The 23,920-nt window shown below is 42.4% G+C and overlaps 1 protein-coding gene across 1 annotated transcript in view; it reads right to left on the bottom strand.

Moving 5' to 3' along the window:
- Positions 1-273: 273 nt before the first annotated feature.
- The window catches only part of LOC115109990 (transient receptor potential cation channel subfamily M member 4-like), a 68,382-nt gene continuing 44,735 nt past the window's right edge, over positions 274-23,920 (bottom strand). Inside the window, exons 19-27 of the mRNA XM_065011110.1 lie at positions 8,264-8,379; positions 7,385-7,517; positions 6,256-6,430; positions 5,718-5,886; positions 4,729-4,910; positions 3,868-4,000; positions 3,550-3,622; positions 3,200-3,293; positions 274-1,404 (exon numbers count right to left, since the gene is read on the bottom strand). Of these exons, the coding sequence (XP_064867182.1) occupies positions 1,376-1,404; positions 3,200-3,293; positions 3,550-3,622; positions 3,868-4,000; positions 4,729-4,910; positions 5,718-5,886; positions 6,256-6,430; positions 7,385-7,517; positions 8,264-8,379 (1,104 nt within the window). The 3' untranslated portion in view covers positions 274-1,375. The remainder of the gene's footprint in view (positions 1,405-3,199; positions 3,294-3,549; positions 3,623-3,867; positions 4,001-4,728; positions 4,911-5,717; positions 5,887-6,255; positions 6,431-7,384; positions 7,518-8,263; positions 8,380-23,920) is intronic.

Genomic DNA, 23,920 nt, shown 5'->3' with positions numbered 1-23,920 from the left:
ATTATCTACAAATTATATATTTTGGGAGGGGCAGAAAACAGTTTTCAACCAGTGATTGAGCTGTGAGACTGCTGTAGAGCTCATCACTCCCGCTAACTGGGAGGGGGCCAGAGACAATTACTCGATGCTTAAAAAAATAAGACACCTGTACCATGTCACATATAGAGTTGAAATGTATAGAATGTTGAGTTAGCATTCCAATATTGCACTTTATATACATCACAGAAGACTGAAATATAACAATACCTTGACATAAAAACACCAGACTTTTTGTTGTATGTTTTAATCTTTATTAATTATGAAATTATGAAAAACATTAATACCATGCACCCAAAGAGGGCGCTTTTGGTCATTGACTGCAAACCAAAAAGTAACATTTTTGTGATTGTGTCAGGTTGAATACACCTTTTAAAAATGTCTATACATTAAGAACAGATTGTCCTGTTCTCCTCACATTCTATAACCCACAGGAACAAGATGTATAGAACATAGGAACAACAAAGTATGACATAGAAGAGCAACAATGGTCCACATATTAAATGACAGTAGTTCAAATGATCAACGCTTAAAAACGACATTGAAAGGATGGATGAAAGAGCATCGAGTCCGTGTTTGGCATTGCTTGACATTGCTTGGCCCTGAGCAGTGGTGGAAAAAGTACCCAATTGACATACTTGAGTGAAAGTAAAGAAACCTTAACACAAAATGATTCAAGTCCCCCAGTAAAATACTACTTGAGTAAAAGTCTAAAAGTATTTGGTTTGAAATATACTTAAGTATCAAAAGTAAATGTAATTGCTAAAATATACTATAAAAGTAAAAGTATAAATAATTTCAAATTCCTTATATTAAGCACCCCAGATGGCATTATTGTCCTGTTTATTTTCCTGTTTATTTTACACTCCCACACTCAGACATAATTTACAAACAAAGCATGTGTTTAGTGAGTCCGTCAGATCAGAGGCAGTAGGGATGACAAGGGATGTTCTCTTGATAAGTGTGTGAATTTGACAATTTTCTTGTCCTGCTAAGCACTCAACATGTAACGAGTACGTTTGGGTGTCAGGGAAATGTATTGAGTAAAAGGTATATCATTTTCTTTAGGAATGCAGTAAAGTAAGAGTAAAAGTTGCCAAAAATATAAATTGTAAAGTAAAGTACAGATACCCCAAAAAACGACTTAAGCAGTACTTTCAAGTATTTTTACTTAAGTACTTCACACCACTGGCCCTGAGTGACAGTGATTCTAGGTGTGTGTGTGTTTAAAGCGATATCCCCAATCCACAAGAGGAACATTTGTCATCATCGACTTTGAGGGACAGCTAAGAGGTCATGTGTGCGAGTCCAGATTTCACTATTCTCCATCAGACATTTGTCAGCTAGTTGGAGAGAGAGAGGTCAGATCTGAAAGTAAAAACGTAACAGAAACTGCAATTATTACATACAGTTGAAGTCAGAGTTTACATACACTTAGGTTGGAGTCAATAACACTCGTTTTTCAACCACTCTACACATTTCTTGTTAACAAACTATAGTTTTAGCATGTCAGTTAGGACATCTACTTTGTGCATGACACAATACATTTTTCCAACAATTGTTTCCAACAGGTTATTTCACTTATAATTCACTGTATCACAATTCCAGTGGGTCAGAAGTTTACATACACTAAGTTGACTGTGCCTTTAAACAACTTGGAAAATTCCAGAAAATGATATCATGGCTTTAGAAGCTTCTGATAAGCTAATTGACATCATTTGAGTCAATTGGAGGTGTACCTGTGGATGTATTTCAAGGACTACCTTCAAACTCAATGCCTCTTTGCTCGACATCATTGAAAAATCAAAAGAAATCAGCCAAGACCTCCGAAAAAAATTGTAGACGACAAGTCTGGTTCATCCTTGGGAGCAATTTCCAAACACCTGAAGGTTTGAAGTTTTCATCTGTACAAACAATAGTAATTTTGGTGCAAGTATAAACACATATGGAACCACGCAGAACATCCGTCATATTTTGGGTTTCTGTGGACCGCTGCTAAGGAAGGAGACACATTCTATCTCCTAGAGAAGAAAGCACTTTGGTGCGAAAAGTGCAAATCAATCCCAGAACAACAGCAAAGGACCTTGTGAAGATGCTGGAGGAAACGGGTACAAAAGTATCTATATCCACAGTTAAACGAGTCCTATATCGACATAACCTGAAAGGATCGCTCACCAAGGAAGAAGCCACTGCTCCACAACCGCCATAAAAAAAGCCAGACTACGGTTTGCAACTGCACAAAGATCGCCCTTTTTGGAGAAATATCCTCTGTCTGATGAAACAAAAATAGAACTGTTTGGCCATAATGACCATCGTTATGTTTGGAGGAAAAAGGGGGAGGTTTGCAAGCCGGCCGAAGAACACCATCCCAACTGTGAAGCATGGGGGTGGCAGCATCATGTTGTGGGGGTGCTTTGCTGCAGGAGGGTCTGGTGCACTTCACAAAATAGATGGCGTCATGAGGTAGGAAAATGATGTGGATATATTGAAGCAAAATCTCAAGACATCAGTTCAAGTTAAAGCTTACTTCCAAAGTTGTGGCAAAATGGCCTAAAGACAACAGCGTCAAGGTATTGGAGTGGCCATCACAAAGCCCTGACTTCAATCCCATAGAGAATTTGTGTACAGAACTGAAAAAGTGTGTGCAAGCAAGGCCTACAAACCTGACTCAGTTACACCAGCTCTGTCAGGAGGAATGGGCAAAAATTCACCCAACTTATTGTGGGAAGCTTGTGGAAGGCTACCCGAAACGTTTGACCCAAGTTAAACAATTTAAAGGCAATGCGACCAAATACTAATTGAGTGTATGTAAACTTCTGACACACTGGGAATGTGATGATTGAAATAAAACATTCTCTCTGCTATTATTCTGACATTTCACATTCTTAAAATAAAGTGGTGATCCTAACTGGCCTAAAACAGGGAATTTTTACTAGGATTAAATGTCAGGAATTGTGAAAAACTGAGTTTAAATGTGTTTGGCTAAGGTGTATGTAAACTTCCGACTTCAACTGTAAGTCCAAGTAATAAAATGTACTGGGGATCAATACATTCTAATAATTTACATGTTATATTCCATGACTGGAGAGGTAGGAGGCAACCTTCCATAGAAATAGATCATACATGTAACCTATATCATAAGGTAAACTGTATGCAACCTTACCTCTGAGAGCGGGCGGAGGACGTGTGGTCTTTACCAAGTTACTCTGAGAGAGAGCCTCCGTCATCCAGGAGAGGGCACTAGAACAGTACTCCAACTGGGAATGTGAGAGGGACGGAGAGAGAAAGAGAGAACCATGACGGATGTGGTCTGTTCAGTGCTGAGCAGGCAGATGCAACAGCTGCAGTCCAAATGCAGACACACACATACTTACGATTGCACACTAACGAACACACATGCGTGCACAGACACACACACACACCCACTAAACCATCCCGCCCATTAAGGAGCACTGAAACTTCTGGGACGTGTGTCTGGTTGCCACTGGGCAGATAAAGCAGGGTGACACTAACCTCGGTCTCCAACATTCTCAGCCTGCGGTCGTGGTCCCGAATCTCTGCCATCTGCTTTAATACACTGTCCACCCTTCAAACATGACCACAACACAGGACCACAACAAAGGTTAGGGGTCAATTCACTTCTCAGTCCATTCAGGAAGTGAATTGAAGTTCCGATTCATGAATTTAAAATGTTATTGACCCGATTCCTAACACAGGAGGATCCATCAGCTACAGCATCTCAACCATTCTATTCATAGGCCAGATAGAAGCCGAGCTGTTAACTGAAGCTGTGAAATGAATCTGGCATTTAGTCTAGGTGAGATGTCTCACTTGACGGAGGTGCGTTTGAGTCTCTCTGAGTCTTTCTCTCTCTCTCGTTTGTTCTGGGCAAAGAGTATATTCTCCTTCTGGATGGCCTCCCACGTGTTCAGTCTACTGGCCTCCCTACCATGGATCTCCAGAACTGAATGAGGGATAGAGGAGGAGGGGAAGAACAAAGAAATTGGGAAGAAGAGAAAATTGAAGAAAAATACTCTTGAAGGAAAATGGAAGTGGACTTTAAAATACTTGAAGTTCAATATTTGAAGTGAATTATCTGATCACTGGTCTTCCTACAGGACCGGCATTATGATCATTTATTTGACCGAGATGGGCACAGACAGAAAGATGCATGTAAAGTCCATGTATCTGATGTTGTCTGGACAAAAATAGTATGACATGTCATATACTCATACTCTTTTTGGCGAGACAGCATCAGATGTATGAGCTGTATATAGTAAGGACTGAGGGGCGCTCGCTCTGATGCATTCTCCGGGGAGATAGTTCCAGCCAGTTGCGAATTGAAGGAAAGTTGGTGGGTGCAAAGTGTACTGTTAAGATTCTGGAATCATTTTGGGACTAATGTGCGAAGATATCCTACTTTTTGAAGTGATTTGTTTGACAACCAAATGAAAACATAACTGTTTGTGTTGATGGCACATTAAAAGGTTATACCTTTTTACAGTTAAATTACATGCCTTTTTTTTTATACATAGGAGGTCCCATAAAAAAAGTGCCACACTATAGAAATCAAATGCCTTTCCAACTGATTCGTTCTGGCGCTGGCACTATTTTCCTCCCTCTTCCTCCCTCCCCTTCTCACGCTCTCCCTCCCATTCCCTCCCTCTCTCTCTATCTCCCTCCCTCTCTCACCAAAGTGTTTGATCTTCGTGGAGGGGATCTTGCGGATGTGTCTCTTGAAGATGAGGTGGAGGTGGGAGATGAGGATGAAGGGTGGTGCCAGGCAGGGTCTGGAGTGATACTCCACGATCAGATTGTAGCGCTGGAACTTCCAGTAGTTGTCGCTGTGCTCCTGCACTTTGGAGAACGTGTGACTGGAGGAAAGGCAGAGAAAGGGAGACAATGAAAAGGCTGAATATCAGGAAATAGGTGACTCTCGCTCATATAAAAAAAGGTTGGTTTTATTATATTTTTTAGTTCATGACATTTTGAGCCCCAATGACACACAGATAAAGCAGAGCCAGAAAAACATGCCATTAGGACAACACTCAAATAAAAAAAGTTGATTAAATTAAATCCAACAACACTATTCCAAGACACAAGAAATTCAACCCACGGATTAGAGGGGCCTATTGAATGAGTGACGATCTGTCGAGGGGAACACAAGGAGAGTGAAACAGGGATATGGAGGGGGGCGCTAGATGGGAAAGAAGGACAGAGAGCTTATTCTCATTGAAGAGAGTTGCAGTAGAGGTATCGGGACGAAATGTCGCTGGGCCAATTGTACAATGCCCTATGGGACTCCCAATCATGGCTGGTTGTGATACAGCCTGGATTCAAACCAGGGTGTCTGTAGTGACGCCTCTAGCACTGAGATGCAGTGCCTTAGACCATTGCGCCACTCGGGAGCCCTCTAATAAAAATCAGAGGACGATTCAAACTGTTTTGGCTATACAGCATTCTGCAGATCTCCAAGGGAAGCATGGCAACAAACGTGATTTGGAGGTAGGGCTACGTTTGATTAATATTACAGTAATGTCTCGAGAATGAATACATCTCTAAGTTCTCTCTTGATAACTTCCCCAACACTCGTCAATGTGAAGAGCTAGAAAGAGTGAAAGGTAGACAGAGAGTGGAAGAGGGAGAGAAAGTAAAAGAGGGACAGACAGAGGGTCCATTACCTGAACATGGCGATGAGCAGGTTGACCAGGAGGATGTTGGTGACCAGCAGGAAGATGACCAATAAGATGACCACCAGCCAATTGTGGTCGGTACTCATGCAGGGCTCTGCCCCCGCCTCGACCAGAGTGGCGTTATTGGTGCACTCTATCCCCTCCGCCAGTTTATCAGCTACCGACAGAGAGACAGGGAGACGAGGGCAGGAGGCAGTGAGAGGAGGAGAGTTTGAAAGGATGGGAAGAAGCAGAAGGAGGGGTGTGAAAATAAATGTTTAAAATGGTAGGGCAAAGAGGGTAGATTGGGTAGGGGTTGAAGTAAGGGATTGATAGGGGATTCAGAGAGAGAGGAGTGAAAGAATAGAGAAAGAGAGAGAAAAAGAGTGAGAGAAACCAGTAATATATATATATATATGTTTTTATTTAGCAGACTCTCTATTCCAGAGCGATTAAAAGTTAGTGCATTCATTTTAAAATATCTAGGTGAGATTATACTATGTTACATACACATGCAAACCACATTCATACACAAACATCAACGCACCATCCATTTCGTGTATGGGGATCTGTCCAAATATGTGGAGGTATGGCCTGTAGAACACTCTGCGAAAGATCCAACCAGGACGGGGGTCGTAGGAGTAGAGCAGCGCCTGATTGGCTACGCCGTAGGCCAGGAGCCACACCGCCAGGAAGAACAGGAAGAAGAAGATGTCTTTCATCTGCCAATCAGAAGGGGAACAGATATTCATTGGGGAAAATGGCATCACCATCTAGTGTTCAGTTTTGATACTAGTTGTTACTGCCAAAACCAGCACCTGGAGCTAGACCATTGAGACAGATAGAGGACTCTAGTGCCCAAAAGCCCATTTTAGCATGGCCAGTGCCATTATGAACTTCCACAATCTTTAAGTAGTCAACTGGGTGGGACTTCCTATGGGCTAAGGAAGGAACACAATGCGGGTCATCAGGAGGGATCAGCCAATTATAATTGTGAGCAAACATTCCATAACTGCAGGTGGCAATAAATCACAAACATTGGCTTCATACCTGTTATAACAATACACTCTAGGTGGCATTATGCACCTTCAGAGACAGTAGATGAAGCGAGGCATCCCACTCCCTTATTTTTTCTGATTGAGGCGGGGCTGCTTTGGTCTACTTACTGCCCACGCCCGCGGAGGGTGTGCCCCAGAGACAGTAGAGAAAAGGGACATCTCACTGCCCAAATAATGTGCCAGTGATATGTTGGAGCAGGGCGGGTGGGGCGAGCCGAGCGGGGAGGGGACAATATGTAGACCAAATCCAGCTGTTTCCTCTCTTATGTGAGCATCCCAGCGGTTACAGAGGAAACGTGCGCTCATGAAAGCATTCTCACACGAGAGAGGGAACCCCCATTTACATAGACAGAAACCTTGAAAAAAAAAATGAAATGGTGAAGTCGTGGAGTCATTCATCGTAATTTATCCACCATCTTTGGCAACCTTTCAGTTTGTCTGCCAACTCATGGAAGTAGTAGAATAAAATTGACTACTTTAAAATGGAGATGGCCACAATGGCACTGTCCATGCTCCCATGTCCTCATAATGAGACAGATACAACGACGCAATGTCTAAGTCTACTATTAAGACACTGCAGTGCACAGGGTTTTCTCTTTCTTTTTAGAAAGCACTCACCATTTTTTCAACAATGATTATCTTGGGTCCCAGTTGTTTGTGGATGGCGAAGATGTGGATGAGACGGAGGGTAAACACCATGTAGTCCACAGCCAACACAGCACGGCCAAACTCATAGGACCACGGGAACATTCTAGAACACACAACTAACTTCTTGGTTACAGTCCCCAGACAGACACACACACACACACACACACACACACACACACACACACACACACACACACACACACACACACACACACACACACACACACACACAATCCATATATTTATCAGTTTATTTATTAGGATACACATTAGCTGTTGCTGATGCAGCTTTGTTTACATCGAAACACATTACACTGAGAACACCTTCCTAATATTGAGTTGCACCTCTCCCCCCTTTGCTCCCAGAACAGCCTCAATTCGTAGGGGCATGGACTCTACAACGTGTCGAAAGCATACCACAGGTTTGCTGACCCATATTGACTCCAATGCTTCCCACAGTTGTGTCAAGTTGGCTGGATGTCCTTTGGGTGGTGAATCATTCTTGATACACAACCCAGTAGTGTTGCAGTTCTTGACACAAACAAGTGCGCCTGGCACCTAACACCATACCCTGTTCAAAGGCACTTACATTTTGTGCCTTGCCCATTCACCATCTGAATGATACACAATCATGTCTCAATTGTTTTAAGACTTAAAAATCCTTCTTTAACCTGTCCTCTTCCCCTTCATCTATACTGATTGAAGTGGATTTAACAAGTGACATCAATAAGGGATCATAGTGTTCACCTGGATTCATTCACCTGATCAGTCTGTCATGGAAAGAGCTTCATGTTCTTAATGTTTCGTATATACTCAGTATCTTCTTGTAGCTACTGTAAATGCACACACCTGCAGCACATTCCCAGTGCAAAGAGTGAGATGGCTGTGATGTCACACTTATTCCACATGTCCTCGATGTAGAGCTTCATTCTCTGATATAAAGTGGTGTTGCCCCTGAAGAATGTCTGGTGAAGAGAGGGGGAAAGTGTGTGTGAGAGAGAGAGAGTAGATGGTCATTAATATATATCTACAGTCACCTACAAAATGATTGGTTCCCTTGATAATGATGAGCAAAAAAGACTGTATAAAACAAATACAAATACTGAGCTATATTGTATGCAAAAAATATGTTTTTGTATTATAGTAATCCCTAATCAAAAGGCATTAGTATAATAGGATTCTGATTTGGGTGACAAAATCCTAAAGGATCCAATCGGATTACTTTTCTAGTCCAATAGAATCGTACAGGATTCTCACAATCCTATAGGAATTTGTGTCACCTCTATCAGAATCCTATTGGAATCCTACTGGACACTCTTTAGAGGACAACCAGCTTCATGTCGGAGTGATGCAAACGTGTGGGATGTAATGCACTGTTTAAAACAAACACTGTTCAAAGGCCACGCCGAATTTGAGAATAATGGTTAGAAGAGAATTTGCTGAAGACATACGATCTAAATTCTAGAACATCGCATGGCAGTTTTGGGAGGCTGCCGAAACAGGGAAGGAAACAAATCAGTTGCTTTGTTATTTATTTTCAACAACTCACAACTAGGCACAGGATATCAACAGTGACAACGGTTGGCTGTTATCTGAGCGATAGTTTGTCTCTCAAATCCATGTATACAGTAGGTGTAAGGACAGCAATTTTTCCCTGCCATTTCAGTTTGAAAATTATAGTATAATTCTAAGTCCTCTAAGACCTGCCAGCACATTTGACAAAAACAGTACAAAACCAATGATATATTGATCTGTTTTTAAGCCATCGATATTGTCATTGTCATTAGTATAAACATTTATAATAACATCACTAATCTGAGGTAAAAAAGGATGTGCAAAGTACCCTCAATTCAATGTGGTCAAAACGTAAGGTTGTGTAATGTACTGTATTAACACATACTTTCCACGTACAGGAAGTTAGCGCAATTTAAAATAATAGAATATGTCAAAAATAAATCAATATTTTCATTTAGGCTGATAGCATTACACATATCACTAGTTTAACCATTTACAGAGTAAAACAATTATTTTTGCACAATTTAACCGGGCACTCTAGAAAGACCTTCCATAGCAACTGTGCAGCAGCCCGTTTGTTTGATCTGCATACTTATAACCTGTCAAGCCATAGTATGGATATAATTCTATTAATTGTTATTTCAGACCACATTGTATGGACAACACAACTGGATAAACACAGCTTAATTGGACATCTCAGCGATAAATATGGGACAGAAACCTGAACACATACATTAAACTGCAATCAAGATTAAACTGAGAAACAGCCTCCCTCCGATGTCTCCAGAGCACAATCTTCAACTACACCCGTGATAATTCCCTGAGGTTCTCAACCTCTTTAACACACTATCACAATGTGGGAGTGATTCAAGGCTGCATGTTCATTTGGAGTATGACCAATACAAAGTTTCAAAATCTGATAGGATTTTCTATAGAATTTTTGGGGGGAATCCTACAGGATTTTTTGACTAGGGATAAAATCTCTTCCTCAGAGCAATTGTGTTAAACAAGTAATACAACAAAGTGATAGGCGTGAAATGATTGGCACGGGTCCCTGTTTTCAATACTTTGTGAACCCTACCCTAGCGAGGATAACGGCTGTAATGACTAAATTGTCAAATAGAACAGTACCAATACAATTTTCATCCTAATCCGTTAGCCACAATGGAGAGTGGTAAATGATTAGTCTTGACACATACAAATCCAATGTCCAGAGTTCAATTTAAGTAGAAAAATAATATCTATGTATTTGTTATTACTTTGTGGGAATACTTCAACAAATTTTTGGGTGACTTTCTGGTGATTTTACAGTCTTTTTGGACCCTGTCCTGTTGCCAACACCTGCTGTAGGCCTTTGAACTGTATTCCCCTTCAGCCAGTAGGGGGGGTACACACACTTCACAGAAGATTAGTGGCAATCGCACACATACAGTACCTTCAGAACAAATTCATACCCCTTGACTTATTCCACATTTTGTTGTTACAGCCTGAATTCAAAATTGATTAAACATATTTTTTTCCCTCACCCATCTACACACAATACCCCAGAATGACAAAGTCAAAAACATGTTTTTAGAATTGTTTGCAAATTTATTGAAAATAAAATACAGAAATATAATAAAAATTCCCTGTCTTTGGTCAGTTAGGATCACCACTTTATTTTAAGAATGCGAAATGTCAGAATAATAGAGAGACTGATTTATTTCAGCTTTTATTTCATTCATCACATTCCCAGTGGGTTAGAAGTTTACATACACTCAATTGCTTCAATATATCCACATTTTCCTACCTCATGACGCCATCTATTTGTGAAGTGCGCCAGTCCCTCCTGCAGCAAAGCACCCACACAACATGATGCTGCCACCCCCGTGCTTCACGGTTGGGATGGTGTTCTTCGGCTTGCAAGCCTCCCCCTTTTTCCTCCAAACATAACAATGGTTATCATGGACAAACAGTTCTATTTTTGTTTCATCAGAACAGAGGACATTTCTCCAAATAGTACGATCTTTGTTGATATAGGTTAAGTCGATATAGGACTCGTTTACTGTGGATATAGATCCTTTTGTACCCGTTTCCTCCAGCATCTTCACAAGGTCCTTTGCTGTTGTTCTGAGACTGATTTGCACTTTTCGCAACAAAGTTTGTTCATCTTTAGGAGACAGAATGCGTCTCATTCCTGAGCGGTATGATGGCTGCGTGGCCCCATGGTGTTTATACACCTATTGTTTGTACAGATGAATGTGGTACCTTCAGGCATTTGGAAATTGCTCCCAAGTATGAACCAGACTTGTGGAGGTCTACAATTTCTTTCCGAGGTCTTGGCAGATTTTTTTATTTACCCATGATGTCAAGCAAAGAGGCACTGAGTTTGAAGGTAGGCCTTGAAATACATCCACAGGTACACTTCCAATTGACTCAAATGAGGTCAATTAGCCTATCAGAAGCTTCTAAAGCCATGACATCATTTTCTGGAATTTTCCAAGCTGTTTAAAGGCACAGTCAACTTAGTGTATGTAAACTTCTGACCCACTGGAATTATGATACAGTGAATTATTAGTGAAATAATCTGTCTGTAAACAATTGTTGGAGAAATTACTTGTGTCATGCACAAAGTAGATGTCCTAACCAGCTTGCCAAAAAAATATAGTTTGTTAACAAGACATTTGTGGAGTGGTTGAAAACTAGTTTTAATAACTCCAACCTAAGTGTATGTAAACCTCCGACTTCAACTGTAAGTATTTACACCCAGGTCAATACTTTGTAGAAGCTCCTTTGGCGGCGGATCCAAGTCTGGGCTCCAGCTGGGCCACTCACGGACTTTCACATTCTTCTTCTGAAGTCATCCCAGCATTGCTTTGGCTGTGTGCTTGGGGTCATTGTCCTGTTGGAACGTAAATCTTCGCCCCCCAGTCTAAGTTTGTTTGCCCTCTGAAGCAGGTTATCATCAAGGATTTGCCTGTATTTGGCTCGAGCCTTAGAAGTCTCCCTACCGCTGAAAAGCATCCCATTGCATTATGTTGCCACCACGGTAGGGATGGTGTTAGACGAGTGATAAGCAGTGCGTGGTTTTCTCCAGACTTTGCATTCAGGCCAAAGAGTGTTTCATCAGACCACAGAATCTTTTGCCTTAAGATCTCAGGTCTCACATGCCTTTTTTGCAAACTCCAGGTGTGCTGTCATGTGCATTTTTCTCAGGAGTGGCTTCCGTCTGGACACTCTCCCATAAAGCCTAGATTTCTGAAGTGCTGTTGTCCTTCTGGCAGGTTTTCCCATCTCAGCCAAGGACCTCTGGAGTTCTGTCAGAGTGTTCATTGTGTTCTTGGTCACCTCCCTGACCAAGGTACTTCTTGTCTGGTGGCTCAGTTTGGTCGAACGGCCAGCTCTAGGCAGGGTAGTTCCATATTTTTTCTCTCCATTTCCCAATTATGAAAGTTTCAACACTTTAGAAATTGTTTTATACCCTTCCCCAGAAATATGCCTCATCACAATTATATCTCAGATATCTACAGACAGTTCCTTAGACTTCAAGGTATAGTTTCTGCTCTGACATTCACAGTCAGCTGTTGGACCCTATACAGTGCATTCAGAAAGTATTCAGACCCCTTGACATTTTCCACATTTTGTTAAGTTACAGCATTATTCTAAAATGGATTAAATCATTTTCCCCCCTCATCAATCTACACACAATACTCCACAATGACAAAGCAAAAACAGGTTTTCAGAAATGTTTGAAAAAATAAATAAAATGGAAATACCACATTTACATAAGTATTCAGACCCTTACTCAGTACTTAGTTGAAGCACCATTGGCAGCGATTACAGCCTTGAGTATACTTGGGTATGACGCTACAAGCTTGGCACATCTGCATTTGTGGAGTTTCTCCTCTCAAGTTCTGTCAGGTTGGATGGGTGTTGCTGCACAGCTATTTTCAGGTCTCTCCAGAGATGTTGGGATGGGTTCAAGTCCAAGCTCTGGCTGGACCACTCAAGGACATTCAGAGTCCCGAAGCCACTCCTGCGTTGTCTTGGCTGTGTGGTTAGGGTCGCTGTCCTGTTGAAAAGGTGAACCTTTGCCCCAGTCTGAGGTCCTGAGCACTCTGGAGCAGGTTTTCATCAAGGACCTCTCTGTACTTTGCTCCATTCATTTTTATATCGATCCTGACTAGTCTCCCAGTCCCTGCCACTGAAAAACATCCCCACAGCATGCTGCCACCATCATCCTTCACCGTAGGGAAGGTGCCAGGTTTCCTCCAGACATGACGCTTGGAATTCAGGCCAAAAAGTTTAATCTTGTTTCTCATGGTCTGAAAGTTCTCTAGGTGCCTGTTGGCAAACTCCAAGTGGGCTGTCATGTGCCATTTACTGAGGAGTGGCTTCTGTCTGGCCACTCTACCATAAAGGCCTGATTGGTGAAGTGATGCAGAGATGGTTGTCCTTCTGGAAGGTTCGCCCATCTCCACAGAGGAACTCTGGAGCTCTGTCGGAGTGACGGTCAGGTTCTTGGTCACAATCTCTGGCCAAGGCCCTTCTTCTCTGATTCCTCAGTTCGGCTTGGCGGCCAGCTCTAGGAAGAGTTTTGGTGGTTTCAAATGTATTCCATTTAAGAATGATAGAAGCCACTGTGTTCTTGGGGACCTTCAACACTGCAGACATTTTTTGGTACCCTTCCCCAGATCTGTGCCTCGACACAATCCTGTCTCGGACCTCTACAGACGATTCCTTCAACCTTTTTTTTTGCTCTGACATGCACTGTCAACTGTGGGACCTTATATAGACAGGTGTGTGCCTTTACAAATAATTTCCAATCAATTGAATTTAACACAGGTAGAGACTCCAATCAAGTTGTAGAAACATGTCAAAGATGATCAATGGAAACAGGATGAACCTGAGCTCAATTTCGAGTCTCATAGCAAAGGGTCTGCCAAGAGTGTCCAAAGCTGTCATCAAGGCAGCTTTGGATAATCTAAAATATTAAATATAATTTGTTTCACACTTTTTTGGTTACTACATGATTCCATATGTGTTATTTCATAGTTTTGATGTCTACCATATTATTCTACAATGTAGAAAATAGTAAAAAATAAAGAAAAACCCTTGAATGAGTAGGTGTGTCCAAAAGTTTGACTGGTACTGTATGTAAATTAGATATTTTCTGTATTTGATTTTCAAACAATAAGCAAAAATGTCAAAATACATGTTTTCACTTTGTCATTATGGAGTTTTGTGTAGATTAATTTAAGCCATTTTGAATTCAGGCTGTAACACAACAAAATGTGGAATAAGTCAACGTGTATGAATACTTTCTTAAGGCACTGCAATTAATGTTTTATTTTTCCAAACCGTACCGCAAGTGATTTGTCACGTGTGACTCAGTTAAGATGGTGTTGAGATGGTACCGACAGTTAGGGCAGCTTCTAGCTCCTAAGCCACTGCAGTATTTTAAAAAATGTATTTCTTACATTACTAGCCCAGAAATGTTTTGGTGTTATTACATACAACCGGGAAAGAACTGATTCCAGAGGCTGATCCAAGAGGAATTCGGAGTGGACTCCTAGTCCGACTCAGGAGGCCCACACACCACACACCGTTTCCGAGTATATTACTCGCTAATGTTCAGTCTCTGGATAGTAAAGTTGACAAGCTCAGGGCGAGGTTCTCCTTCCAGAAAGAAATAAGGGATTGTAACATAGTCTGTTTCATGGAAACATGGCTCTCTCGTGATATACTGAGTCCGTACAGCCAGTTGTGTTCTCAGTTCATTGCGTAGACAGGAATAAAGATCTCTCCGGGAAGAAGAAGGGTGGGGGTATATGTTTCATGATTAACTACTCATGGTGAGATTGTGATAACATATTGAAACTTAAGTCCTTTTGTTCACCCATTCTAGAATACCTCACAATCAAATGCCAATCGTAATACCTCCCAAGAGAATTGTCTTTGATTATAGTCACAGCCGTATATATTCACCCTCAAGCCGATACCACAACGGCCCTCAAAGAACTACACTGGACTCTATGCAAACTGGAAATCACATATCCTGAGACCGTATTTATTGTAGCCAGGGATTTTAACAAAGTTAATCTGAGGATAACGCTACCGAAGTTCTACCAACACATTGACTGTAGCACTCGCTCTGAGAAAACATTGGACCACTGATCCTCAACTTTTCAAAATGCCTACAAGGCCCTCCCCCACCCTCCCTTCAGGAAATCTGATCACGACTCTATTTTGCTCCTCCCTTCATATAGGCAAAAACTCAAACAGGAAGTACCCATGCTACAGACTATTCAACGCTGGTCTGACCAATCGGAATCCATGCTTCAAGATTGTTTTGATCATGTGGACTGGGATATGTTCCGGGTAGCCTCAGAATAATATTGACGAATACACGGATACTGTGACTACGTTTATCAGGACATGTATAGGAGATGTTGTACCCACTGTGACTATTAAAACCTACCAAAACCAGAAACCGTAGATAAATGGCAGCATTTGCGCAAAACTGAAAGCGCAAATCACCACATTTAACCATGGCAAGGTGACTGGGAATATGGCAGAATACAAACAGTGTAGTTGTTCCCTCCACAAGGCAATCAAAGTACAGAGGAAAAGCAAAGCATCAGTACAGAGACATAGTGGAGTCGCAATTCAACAGCTCAGACACGAGACATATGTGGCAGGGTCTACAGATAATCACGGACTACAAAGGGAAAACCAGCCACCGAAGTCTTGCTTCCGGATAAGCTAAACACCTTCTTCGCCCCGCTTTGAGGATAACACTGTGCCACCGACATGGCCAGCTACCACGGACTGTAGGCTCTCCATCTCCGTGGCTGACGTGAGTAAGACATTTAAGCGTGTTAACCCTAGCAGGGCTTCCGGCACAGAGGCATCCCCAGCGGAGTCCTCAGAGCATGCGCAGACTAGCTGGATGGAGTGTTTATGGACATATTCAATCTCTCCCTATTGCAGTCTGCTGTCCCTTCATGCTTCAAGATGTCCGCCATTGTTCCTGTACCCAAGAAAGCAAAGGTAACTGAACTAAATGACTATTGCCCAATAGCACTCACTTCTATCATCATGAAGTGCTTTGAGAAACTAGTCAAGGATCATATCACCTCTACCTTACATGACACCCTAGACCCACTTCAATTTGCTTACCGCCCCCCAATAGATCCACAGACAATGCAATCACCATCGCATTGCATACTGCCGTATCCGATCTGGACAAGAGGAATACCTATGTAAGAATGCTGGTCATTGACTACAGCTCAGCATTCAACACCATAGTACACTCCAAGCTCATCATTAAGCTCGGGGCCCTGGGTCTGAACCCCGCCCTGTGCAACTGGGTTCTGGACTTCCTGACAGGCTGCCCCCAGGTGGTGAAGGTAGAAAACAACACCCCCACTTTGCTGATCCACAACACAGGGGCCCCACAAGGGTGCGTGCTCAGCCACCTCCTGTACTCCCTGTTCACCAATGACTACGTGGCCACGCACACCTCCAACTCAATCATCAAGTTTGCAGACAACACAACAGCAGTAGGCCTGATTACCAACAATGACGAGACAGTCTACAGGGAGGAGGTGAGGGCCCTGGGAGTGTGGTGCCAGGAAAATAACCTCTCCCTCAACATCAACAAAACAAAGAGGCTGATCGTGGACTTCAGGAAACAGAAGATGGAGCACCCCCCTATCCACATCAACAGGACCGCAGTGGAGAAAGTGGAAAGCTTCAAGTGCCTCAGTGTACACATCACGGCCAAACTGAAATGCTCCACCCACACAGACAGTGTGGTGAAGAAGGCGCAACAGCTCCTCTTCAAACTCAGGAGGCTGAAGACATTTAGCTTAGCACCTAAAACCCTCACAAACTTCTACAGATGCACAATTGAGAGCATCCTGTTGGGCTGTATTGCCACCTGGTACTGCAACTGCACCACCTGCAACCACAAGGCTCTCCAGAGGGTGGTGCGGTCTGCCCAACGCATCACCGGGGGCAAACTATCTTCCATCCAATACACCTACAGCACCTGATGTTACAGGAAGGCCAAAAAGATCATCAAGGACAACAACCACCCGAGCCACTACCTGTTCACCCCTATATTTTCCAGAAGGTGAGGTCAGTACAGGTGCATCAAAGATGGGACTGAGAGACTGAAAAACAGCCATCAGACTGTTAAATAGCCATCACTAGCACGTTAGAGGCTGCTGCCCTATATACATAGACTTGAAATCACAGGCCACTTTAATAATGGAACACTAGTCACTAATAATGTTTACATATTTTGCATTACTCGTCTCATATGTACAGTCGTGGCCAAAAGTTTTGAGAATGACACAAATATTAATTTTCACAAAGTCTGCTGCCTCAGTTTGTATGATGGCAATTTGCATATACTCCAGAATGTTATGAAGAGTGATAAGATGAATTGCAATTAATTGCAAAGTCCCTCTTTGCCATGCAAATTAACTGAATCCCCCCCAAAACATTTCCACTGCATTTCAGCCCGGCCACAAAAGGACCAGCTGACATCATGTCACTGATTCTATCGCTAAGACAGGTATGAGTGTTGACGATGACAAGGCTGGAGATCACTCTGTCATGCAGATTGAGTTTGAATAACAGACTGGAAGCTTCAAAAGGAGGGTGGTGCTTGGAATCATTGTTCTTCCTCTGTGAACTATGGTTAACTGCAAGGAAACACGTGCATCATTGCTTTGCACAAAAAAAGGGCTTCACAGGCAAGGATATTGCTGCCAGTAAGATTGCACCTAAATCAACAGTTTATCGTATCATCAAGAACTTCAAGGAGAGCGGTTCAATTGTTGTGAAGAAGGCTTCAGGGCACCCAAGAAAGTCCAGCAAGAGCCAGGACCGTCTCCTAAAGTTGATTCAGCTGCGGGATCGGGGCACCACCGGTACAGAGCTTGCTCAGGAATGGCAGCAGGCAGGTGTGAGTGCATCTGCACGCAGAGTGAGGCGAAGACTTTTGGAGGATGGTCTGGTGTCAATAAGGGCAGCAAAGAAGCCATTTCTCTCCAGGAAAAACATCAGGGACAGACTGATATTCTACAAGGTACAGGGATTGGACTGCTGAGGACTGGGGTAAAGTTATTTTCTCTGATGAATCCCCTTTCTGATTGTCTGGAGAAGACAAGGTGAGCGCTACCATCAGTCCTGTGTCATGCCATCAGTAAAGCATCCTGAGACCATTCATGTGTGGGGTTGCTTCTCAGCCAAGGGAGTGGGCTCACTCACAATTTTGCCTGAGAACACAGCCATGAGTAAAGAATGTTACCAACACATCCTCCGAGAGCAACTTCTCCCAACCATCCAGGAACAGTTTGGTGATGAACAATACCGTTTCCAGCATGATGGAGCACCTTGCCATAAGGCAAAAGTGATAACTAAGTGGCCCGGGGAACAAAACATTGATATTTTGTGTCCATGGCCAGGAAACTCCCCAGACCTTTATCCCATTGAGAACTTGTGGTCAATCCTCAAGAGGCGGGTGGACAAACAAAAACCTACAAATTCTGACAAACTCCAAGCATTGATTATGCAAGAATGGGCTGCCATCAGTCAGGATGTGGCCAAGAAGTTAATTAACAACATGCCAGGGCAGATTGCAGAGGTCTTGAAAAAGAAGGGTCAACACTGCAAATATTGACTCTGCATCAACTTCATGTAATTGTCAATAAAAGCATTTGACACTTATGAAATGTTTGTAATTGTACTTCAGTATTCCATAGTAACATCTGACAAAAATATCTAAAGACACTGAAGCTAGCAAGTTAACTAGCTAGCAAACATTAGCTTGCTGGCTTGCTTGCTAACGTTACAGTACGTGTATGATCTGTGTAGTAATATTATTAGATTCAGAAATCCAGTTGCATTGCTAGCTATAGCCTAATGTTAGCTAGCTAACATTGAACCTAGTTGTTAGCTTTAGCTACCTGCAGATTCATACTACAGCTACGACAATATTTGTATTGGTTGTGGTATGAGTTGGGATTTTGCAGGTTCATTGTTCAGATAGCTGGCTAGATGTCTAAACAAAAGACTCCACTTCATCAGATGATTACGTGACCCATCAAGTTAGCCAGGTGTATCCTGGGGCAATTATGGTCATCTATTGTATGTCCTGAATATGTGCACATGTCTAGACAATAGTGACCCATCCACTTAGCGAGATGTGGCTGGGGAGTGGTTATAGCATTTCCTTCACATGACCCAAATTAGTTCACATGACCCAAATTAGTTCACATGACCCAAATTAGTTCACATGACCCAAATGAGATTTTATTTGATATAGTGTGTGTTTACCAGAGACGGAATGTGAAGAACAACATGACCTGCACCAAAGTCAGATTAGGATATAGGTTAAGGATTAGATAAAGTATATTTTTACCTGGAGTTTTTCCTTATTGTAGACTACTACTTTTACCACTTTTAGTCTTGAAATCTTTGGTTGTTTACTAAACTTCTCACTCTGCTTAGCACATGGCATCACGTGAATCCTTAAAGAGATGGGTGGGACTAAAGCCCTACTTTGTCCCAGCTGTACTCCGCAACACAAAATGTCCAGAATGCACAACAGAAGCTCAGTACTATCAATCAATGCCGGGACGAACTGACACTGGACACCGGATGTATCATGTAAATATATATTTTAATTGTAACCTTTATTTAACTAGGCAAGTCAGTTAAGAACAAATTATTATTTACAATGACGGCCTACACCGGCCGTAAACAAATTGAAATGGTACTCCTGCATCCCACTTGGTTATTTTGTTTTGTAAAAGTTAATCAACAAAGCACAACAATGGAGAATCCTCCTGGTTTACAGACCCCACCACTCGGCATTTTACAGAACTAATTCCCGGTTGTGCCTCACAAATGCGCCAATTAAGATTTGAATGTTGATTATAATGTGTGCATAGGCTGTAGTTTTAACAGAATAGCCTGAAATGTTTTTTTCAGCTCAGGTTTACTCAAGAGGCCTACAACACATCGTAGGCATAGCCTATAGTCCTAGTGTTTTCATTTTTTTATGTATTTATTTGGGTTCATAGTGTGGACCGAACCAAGGTCCCTGTACCGAACTGTTCAGTATGAATATGTGTAAGCCTACCGTCACAACCCTAAATTCTACAAATTTTGCCATGGGGGCAGATTGAAAAATGTGCCGTTTTACAGCTAATTTCCTGCAATTCTACACATTTAGCCATATGGTGGAGTTTTTATCTGATGATCGGGGGCCCCCGGTCGGTAATTTGACCATTGTTACTACAAGTTTAGATAGCTGGCCAAGGAGATTAATTTACCTTCTAAAAAATGTTTGTTGACATGGGCTAATTGAGTGACTATCAGAGACTGACCGAAGAGAAGAACTGCTAATGCACAATCAAATTTCGTACTCTACTACTCTAACCCTCAACAGTAAGTTGAGACCCTAACTTATTTTTACGGGGGGACATTGATCCGTGGGCCTACAAAAGGGCTGCCAGTTGCCCATCCCTGCTCTAGATGGTATTTTAACTTGAGAGCAGCAGCCTTTGTTACTACTGCTGCTCTTTCAGCTTGAATTCAGGCTGAGGATGTGGAGGATAAAACTGACCGTGAACTCCTGTTAGACTTGCGGCTGGACGTTTGGGACACACTGTCAGTAAGTTTAACATCATCCTTCTCATCAGTGCATTCATCAGGTTTCTCTGGGTCTGGGGATGCATCTGAAATCCATTTGGACACAGTACAAAGACATGTCTTAATATGCTGCAGTTTGGGAAACTTTCTCCTTCAAGGCCTTTCCTGCTAAGTCCAGTCCAATAGCTCCATGTCACCCACATTGACAATGCTAACTTCAGTTCAGAGGAGGCTGGTGGGAGGCGCTATAGGAGGACTGGCTCATTGTAATGGCTGGAATGGAATAAATGAAACATGAGTCAAACATGTGGTTTCCATATCGTTCCATTAATTCCATTCCAGCTATTACAATGAGCCCATCCTACTATAGCTTCCCCCACCAGCCTCTACTGCTGCAGTGGTAGAATTCACTTCAGCCATATTTCATAGGCCATCACAATAATATCTACGTTTCCCAATCCTCCCCATTTCAATATACAAGAATAAACATGCATCGATAAGCGTTCTGGTGCACAGCGCTATGCTCCTTTAACAGTCTTGTTATATATATCCAGGCTGTATCACTTTTGCCACAGTAGATTTGCCATGGTAAGCAAGGATATACTTTATTTCAGTTGTATGGAATGACAGTCAAATAGATAAATGACCTTTCGTCAGATAAAATTGCAGGATCAAAATGGTTCCCGATGATAATACCCACCAGAGGTGGAAATTGTCTTAAAATGTTGGTTGCAATTGTTTATTTCAACTTTATTTAAATAGGCCATGGTGGCGTAGTAATTACAATATAGCAATTAAACACTGGAATGGTAGGATGAGCAGATGATGCATGTGCAAGTAGAGATACTGGGGTGCAAAGGAACAAGATATATAAATAAATAAATACATTATGGGGATGAGGTAGATTGGATGGGCTATTTACAGATGAGCTATGTACAAGTGCAGTGATCTGTGAGCTGCTCTGACAGCTGATGCTTAAAGCTAGTGAGGGAGGTAAGAGTCTCCAGCTTCAGAGATTTTTGCAGTTAGTTCCAGTCATTGGCAGCAGAGAACTGGAAGGAGAGGCGGCCAAAGGAAGAATTGGCTTTGGGGGTGACCAGTGAGATATACCTGCTGGAGTGCGTGCTACGGGTGGGTACTGCTATGGTGACCAGTGAGCTGAGATAAGGCGGGGCTTTACCTAGCAGAGACTTGTAGATGACCTGGAGCCAGTGGATTTGGCGACGAGTATGAAGCGAGGGCCAGCCAACGAGAGCATACAGGTCGCAGTGGTGGGTAGTATATGAGGCTTTGGTGACAAAACGGATGGCACTGTGATAGACTGCATCCAATTTGTTGAGTAGAGTGTTGGAGGCTATTTTGCAAATGACATCGCCGAAGTTGAGGATCGGTAGGATGGTCAGTTTTACGAGGGTATGTTTGGAAGCATGAGTGAAGGATGCTTTGTTGCAAAATAGGAAGCCGATTCTAGATTTAATTTTGGATTGGAGATGTTTAATGTGAGTCTGGAAGGAGAGTTTACAGTCTAACCAGACACCTAGGTATTTGTAGTTGTCCACATATTATATGTCAGAACCGTCCAGAGTAGTGATGCTGGATGGCCGGGCAGCTGCGGGCAGCGAACGGTTGAAGAGCATGCATTTAGTTTTACTTGCATTTAAGAGCAGTTGGAGGCACGGAAGGAGAGTTGTAATGGCATTGAAGCTCATTTGGAGGTTAGTTAACACAGTGTCCAACGAAGGGCCAGAGGTACACAGAATGGTGTTGTCTGCGTAGAGGTGGATCAAATAATCACCAGCAGCAAGAGTGACATCAACGATGTATACAGAGAAGAGAGTCGGCCCAAGAATTGAACCCTGTGGCATCCCCATAGAGACTGCCAGAGGTCCAGACAACAGGCCCTCCGATTTGACATACTGAACTCTATCGGAGAAGTAGTTGGTGAACCAAGCGAGGCAATCATTTGAGAAACCAAGGCTGTTAAGTCTGATTGACAGAGTCGAAAACCTTAGCCAGGACAATGAATACAGCTGCACAGTAATGTCTATTATCAATGGCGATTATGATATCGTTTAGGACCTTGAGCATGGCTGAGGTGCACCCATGACCAGCTCTGAAACCAGATTGCATAGTGGAGAAGGTACGGTGAGATTCGAAATGATCGGTAATCTGTTTGTTGAGACCTTAGAAAGGCAGGGTAGAATAGATATAGGTCTGTAGCAGTTTGGGTCTAGAGTGTCTCCCCCTTTGAAGAGGGGGATGACCGCGGCAGCTTTCTAATCTATGGGAATCTCAGACGATACGAAAGAGAGGTTGAACAGGCTAGTAATAGGGGTTGCAACCATTTCGGCAGATCATTTTAGAAAGAGAGGGTCCAGATTGTCTAGCCCGGCTGATTTGTAGGGGTCCAGATTTTGCAGCTCTTTCAGAACATCAGCTCTCTGGATTTGGGTGAAGGAGAAGTGGGGGAGGTTTGGGCGAGTTGCTGTGGGGAGCGCAGGGCTGTTGACCGGGGTAGAGGTAGCCAGGTGAGGACTAAAAGGGGACTAAAAGATAACCCGACATCCGTGTTAGGGAGCAGGCATATCGGTAGCCAATGCTGGTTGCAATTGAGATCAGCTTTGAGGTGATTTTAGCCAATATTGATGGTTTAACAAGAAATCAGCTGTAGATAATCTGGTGGCTTTCGGTGGTTACAATTTTTTCGGTTGAATGCATTCAGTGACTACGTATCCCCTTTCCCTTCTCCATGTGTTTACATTTGTTGGTTGCTCTTAATAAAGGCTTTTTTTATGGCAATCTTTTACCAAGTTCTGTAATTCTCCAACTGTGGCCCTTGGACTTTTCTTTACCTGCTGAACATCTTCCTCACTGTGCGTGGGGAAAAGATACACTTGGGTCCTCTACCAGACAAGTTAACCACTGTTCCAGTTGTTTTAAACTTCTTAATAGTTGCCCTAATAGTGATAAGTAGTATATTTTGGTTTTCAGTAGTTTCTTGTACCCATTGCCTAATTTAAGAAAGTCAACAACCGTGTCTCATTTCATTTGTGAGTTCTATGCCACGGTGATGAATGACAAAATGATTTTACATGCGTATTACCTCATTTTTATAGCCTAGTGAAACAGAAAGTCATGAAAAGGCCACAATACATTTCCTTAAAATGAGATTAATTTAAAAAAGTAGAATTACGATCTAATACTACTTAATTACTATACATTATTACTATCTATTAATATCGATTACTACCTATTGCTAGAGCAGCAAGTAGCCTAGTGGTTAAGAGCGTTGGGCTGGTTCGAATCCCCAAGCCAACTAGGTGAAAAAATGCAGAGGTG

This window comes from Oncorhynchus nerka, linkage group LG26 (genome assembly GCF_034236695.1).
Source record: "Oncorhynchus nerka isolate Pitt River linkage group LG26, Oner_Uvic_2.0, whole genome shotgun sequence".
NCBI lineage: Eukaryota > Metazoa > Chordata > Actinopteri > Salmoniformes > Salmonidae > Oncorhynchus > Oncorhynchus nerka.
This window is presented reverse-complemented; position numbering and strand designations above follow the sequence as displayed.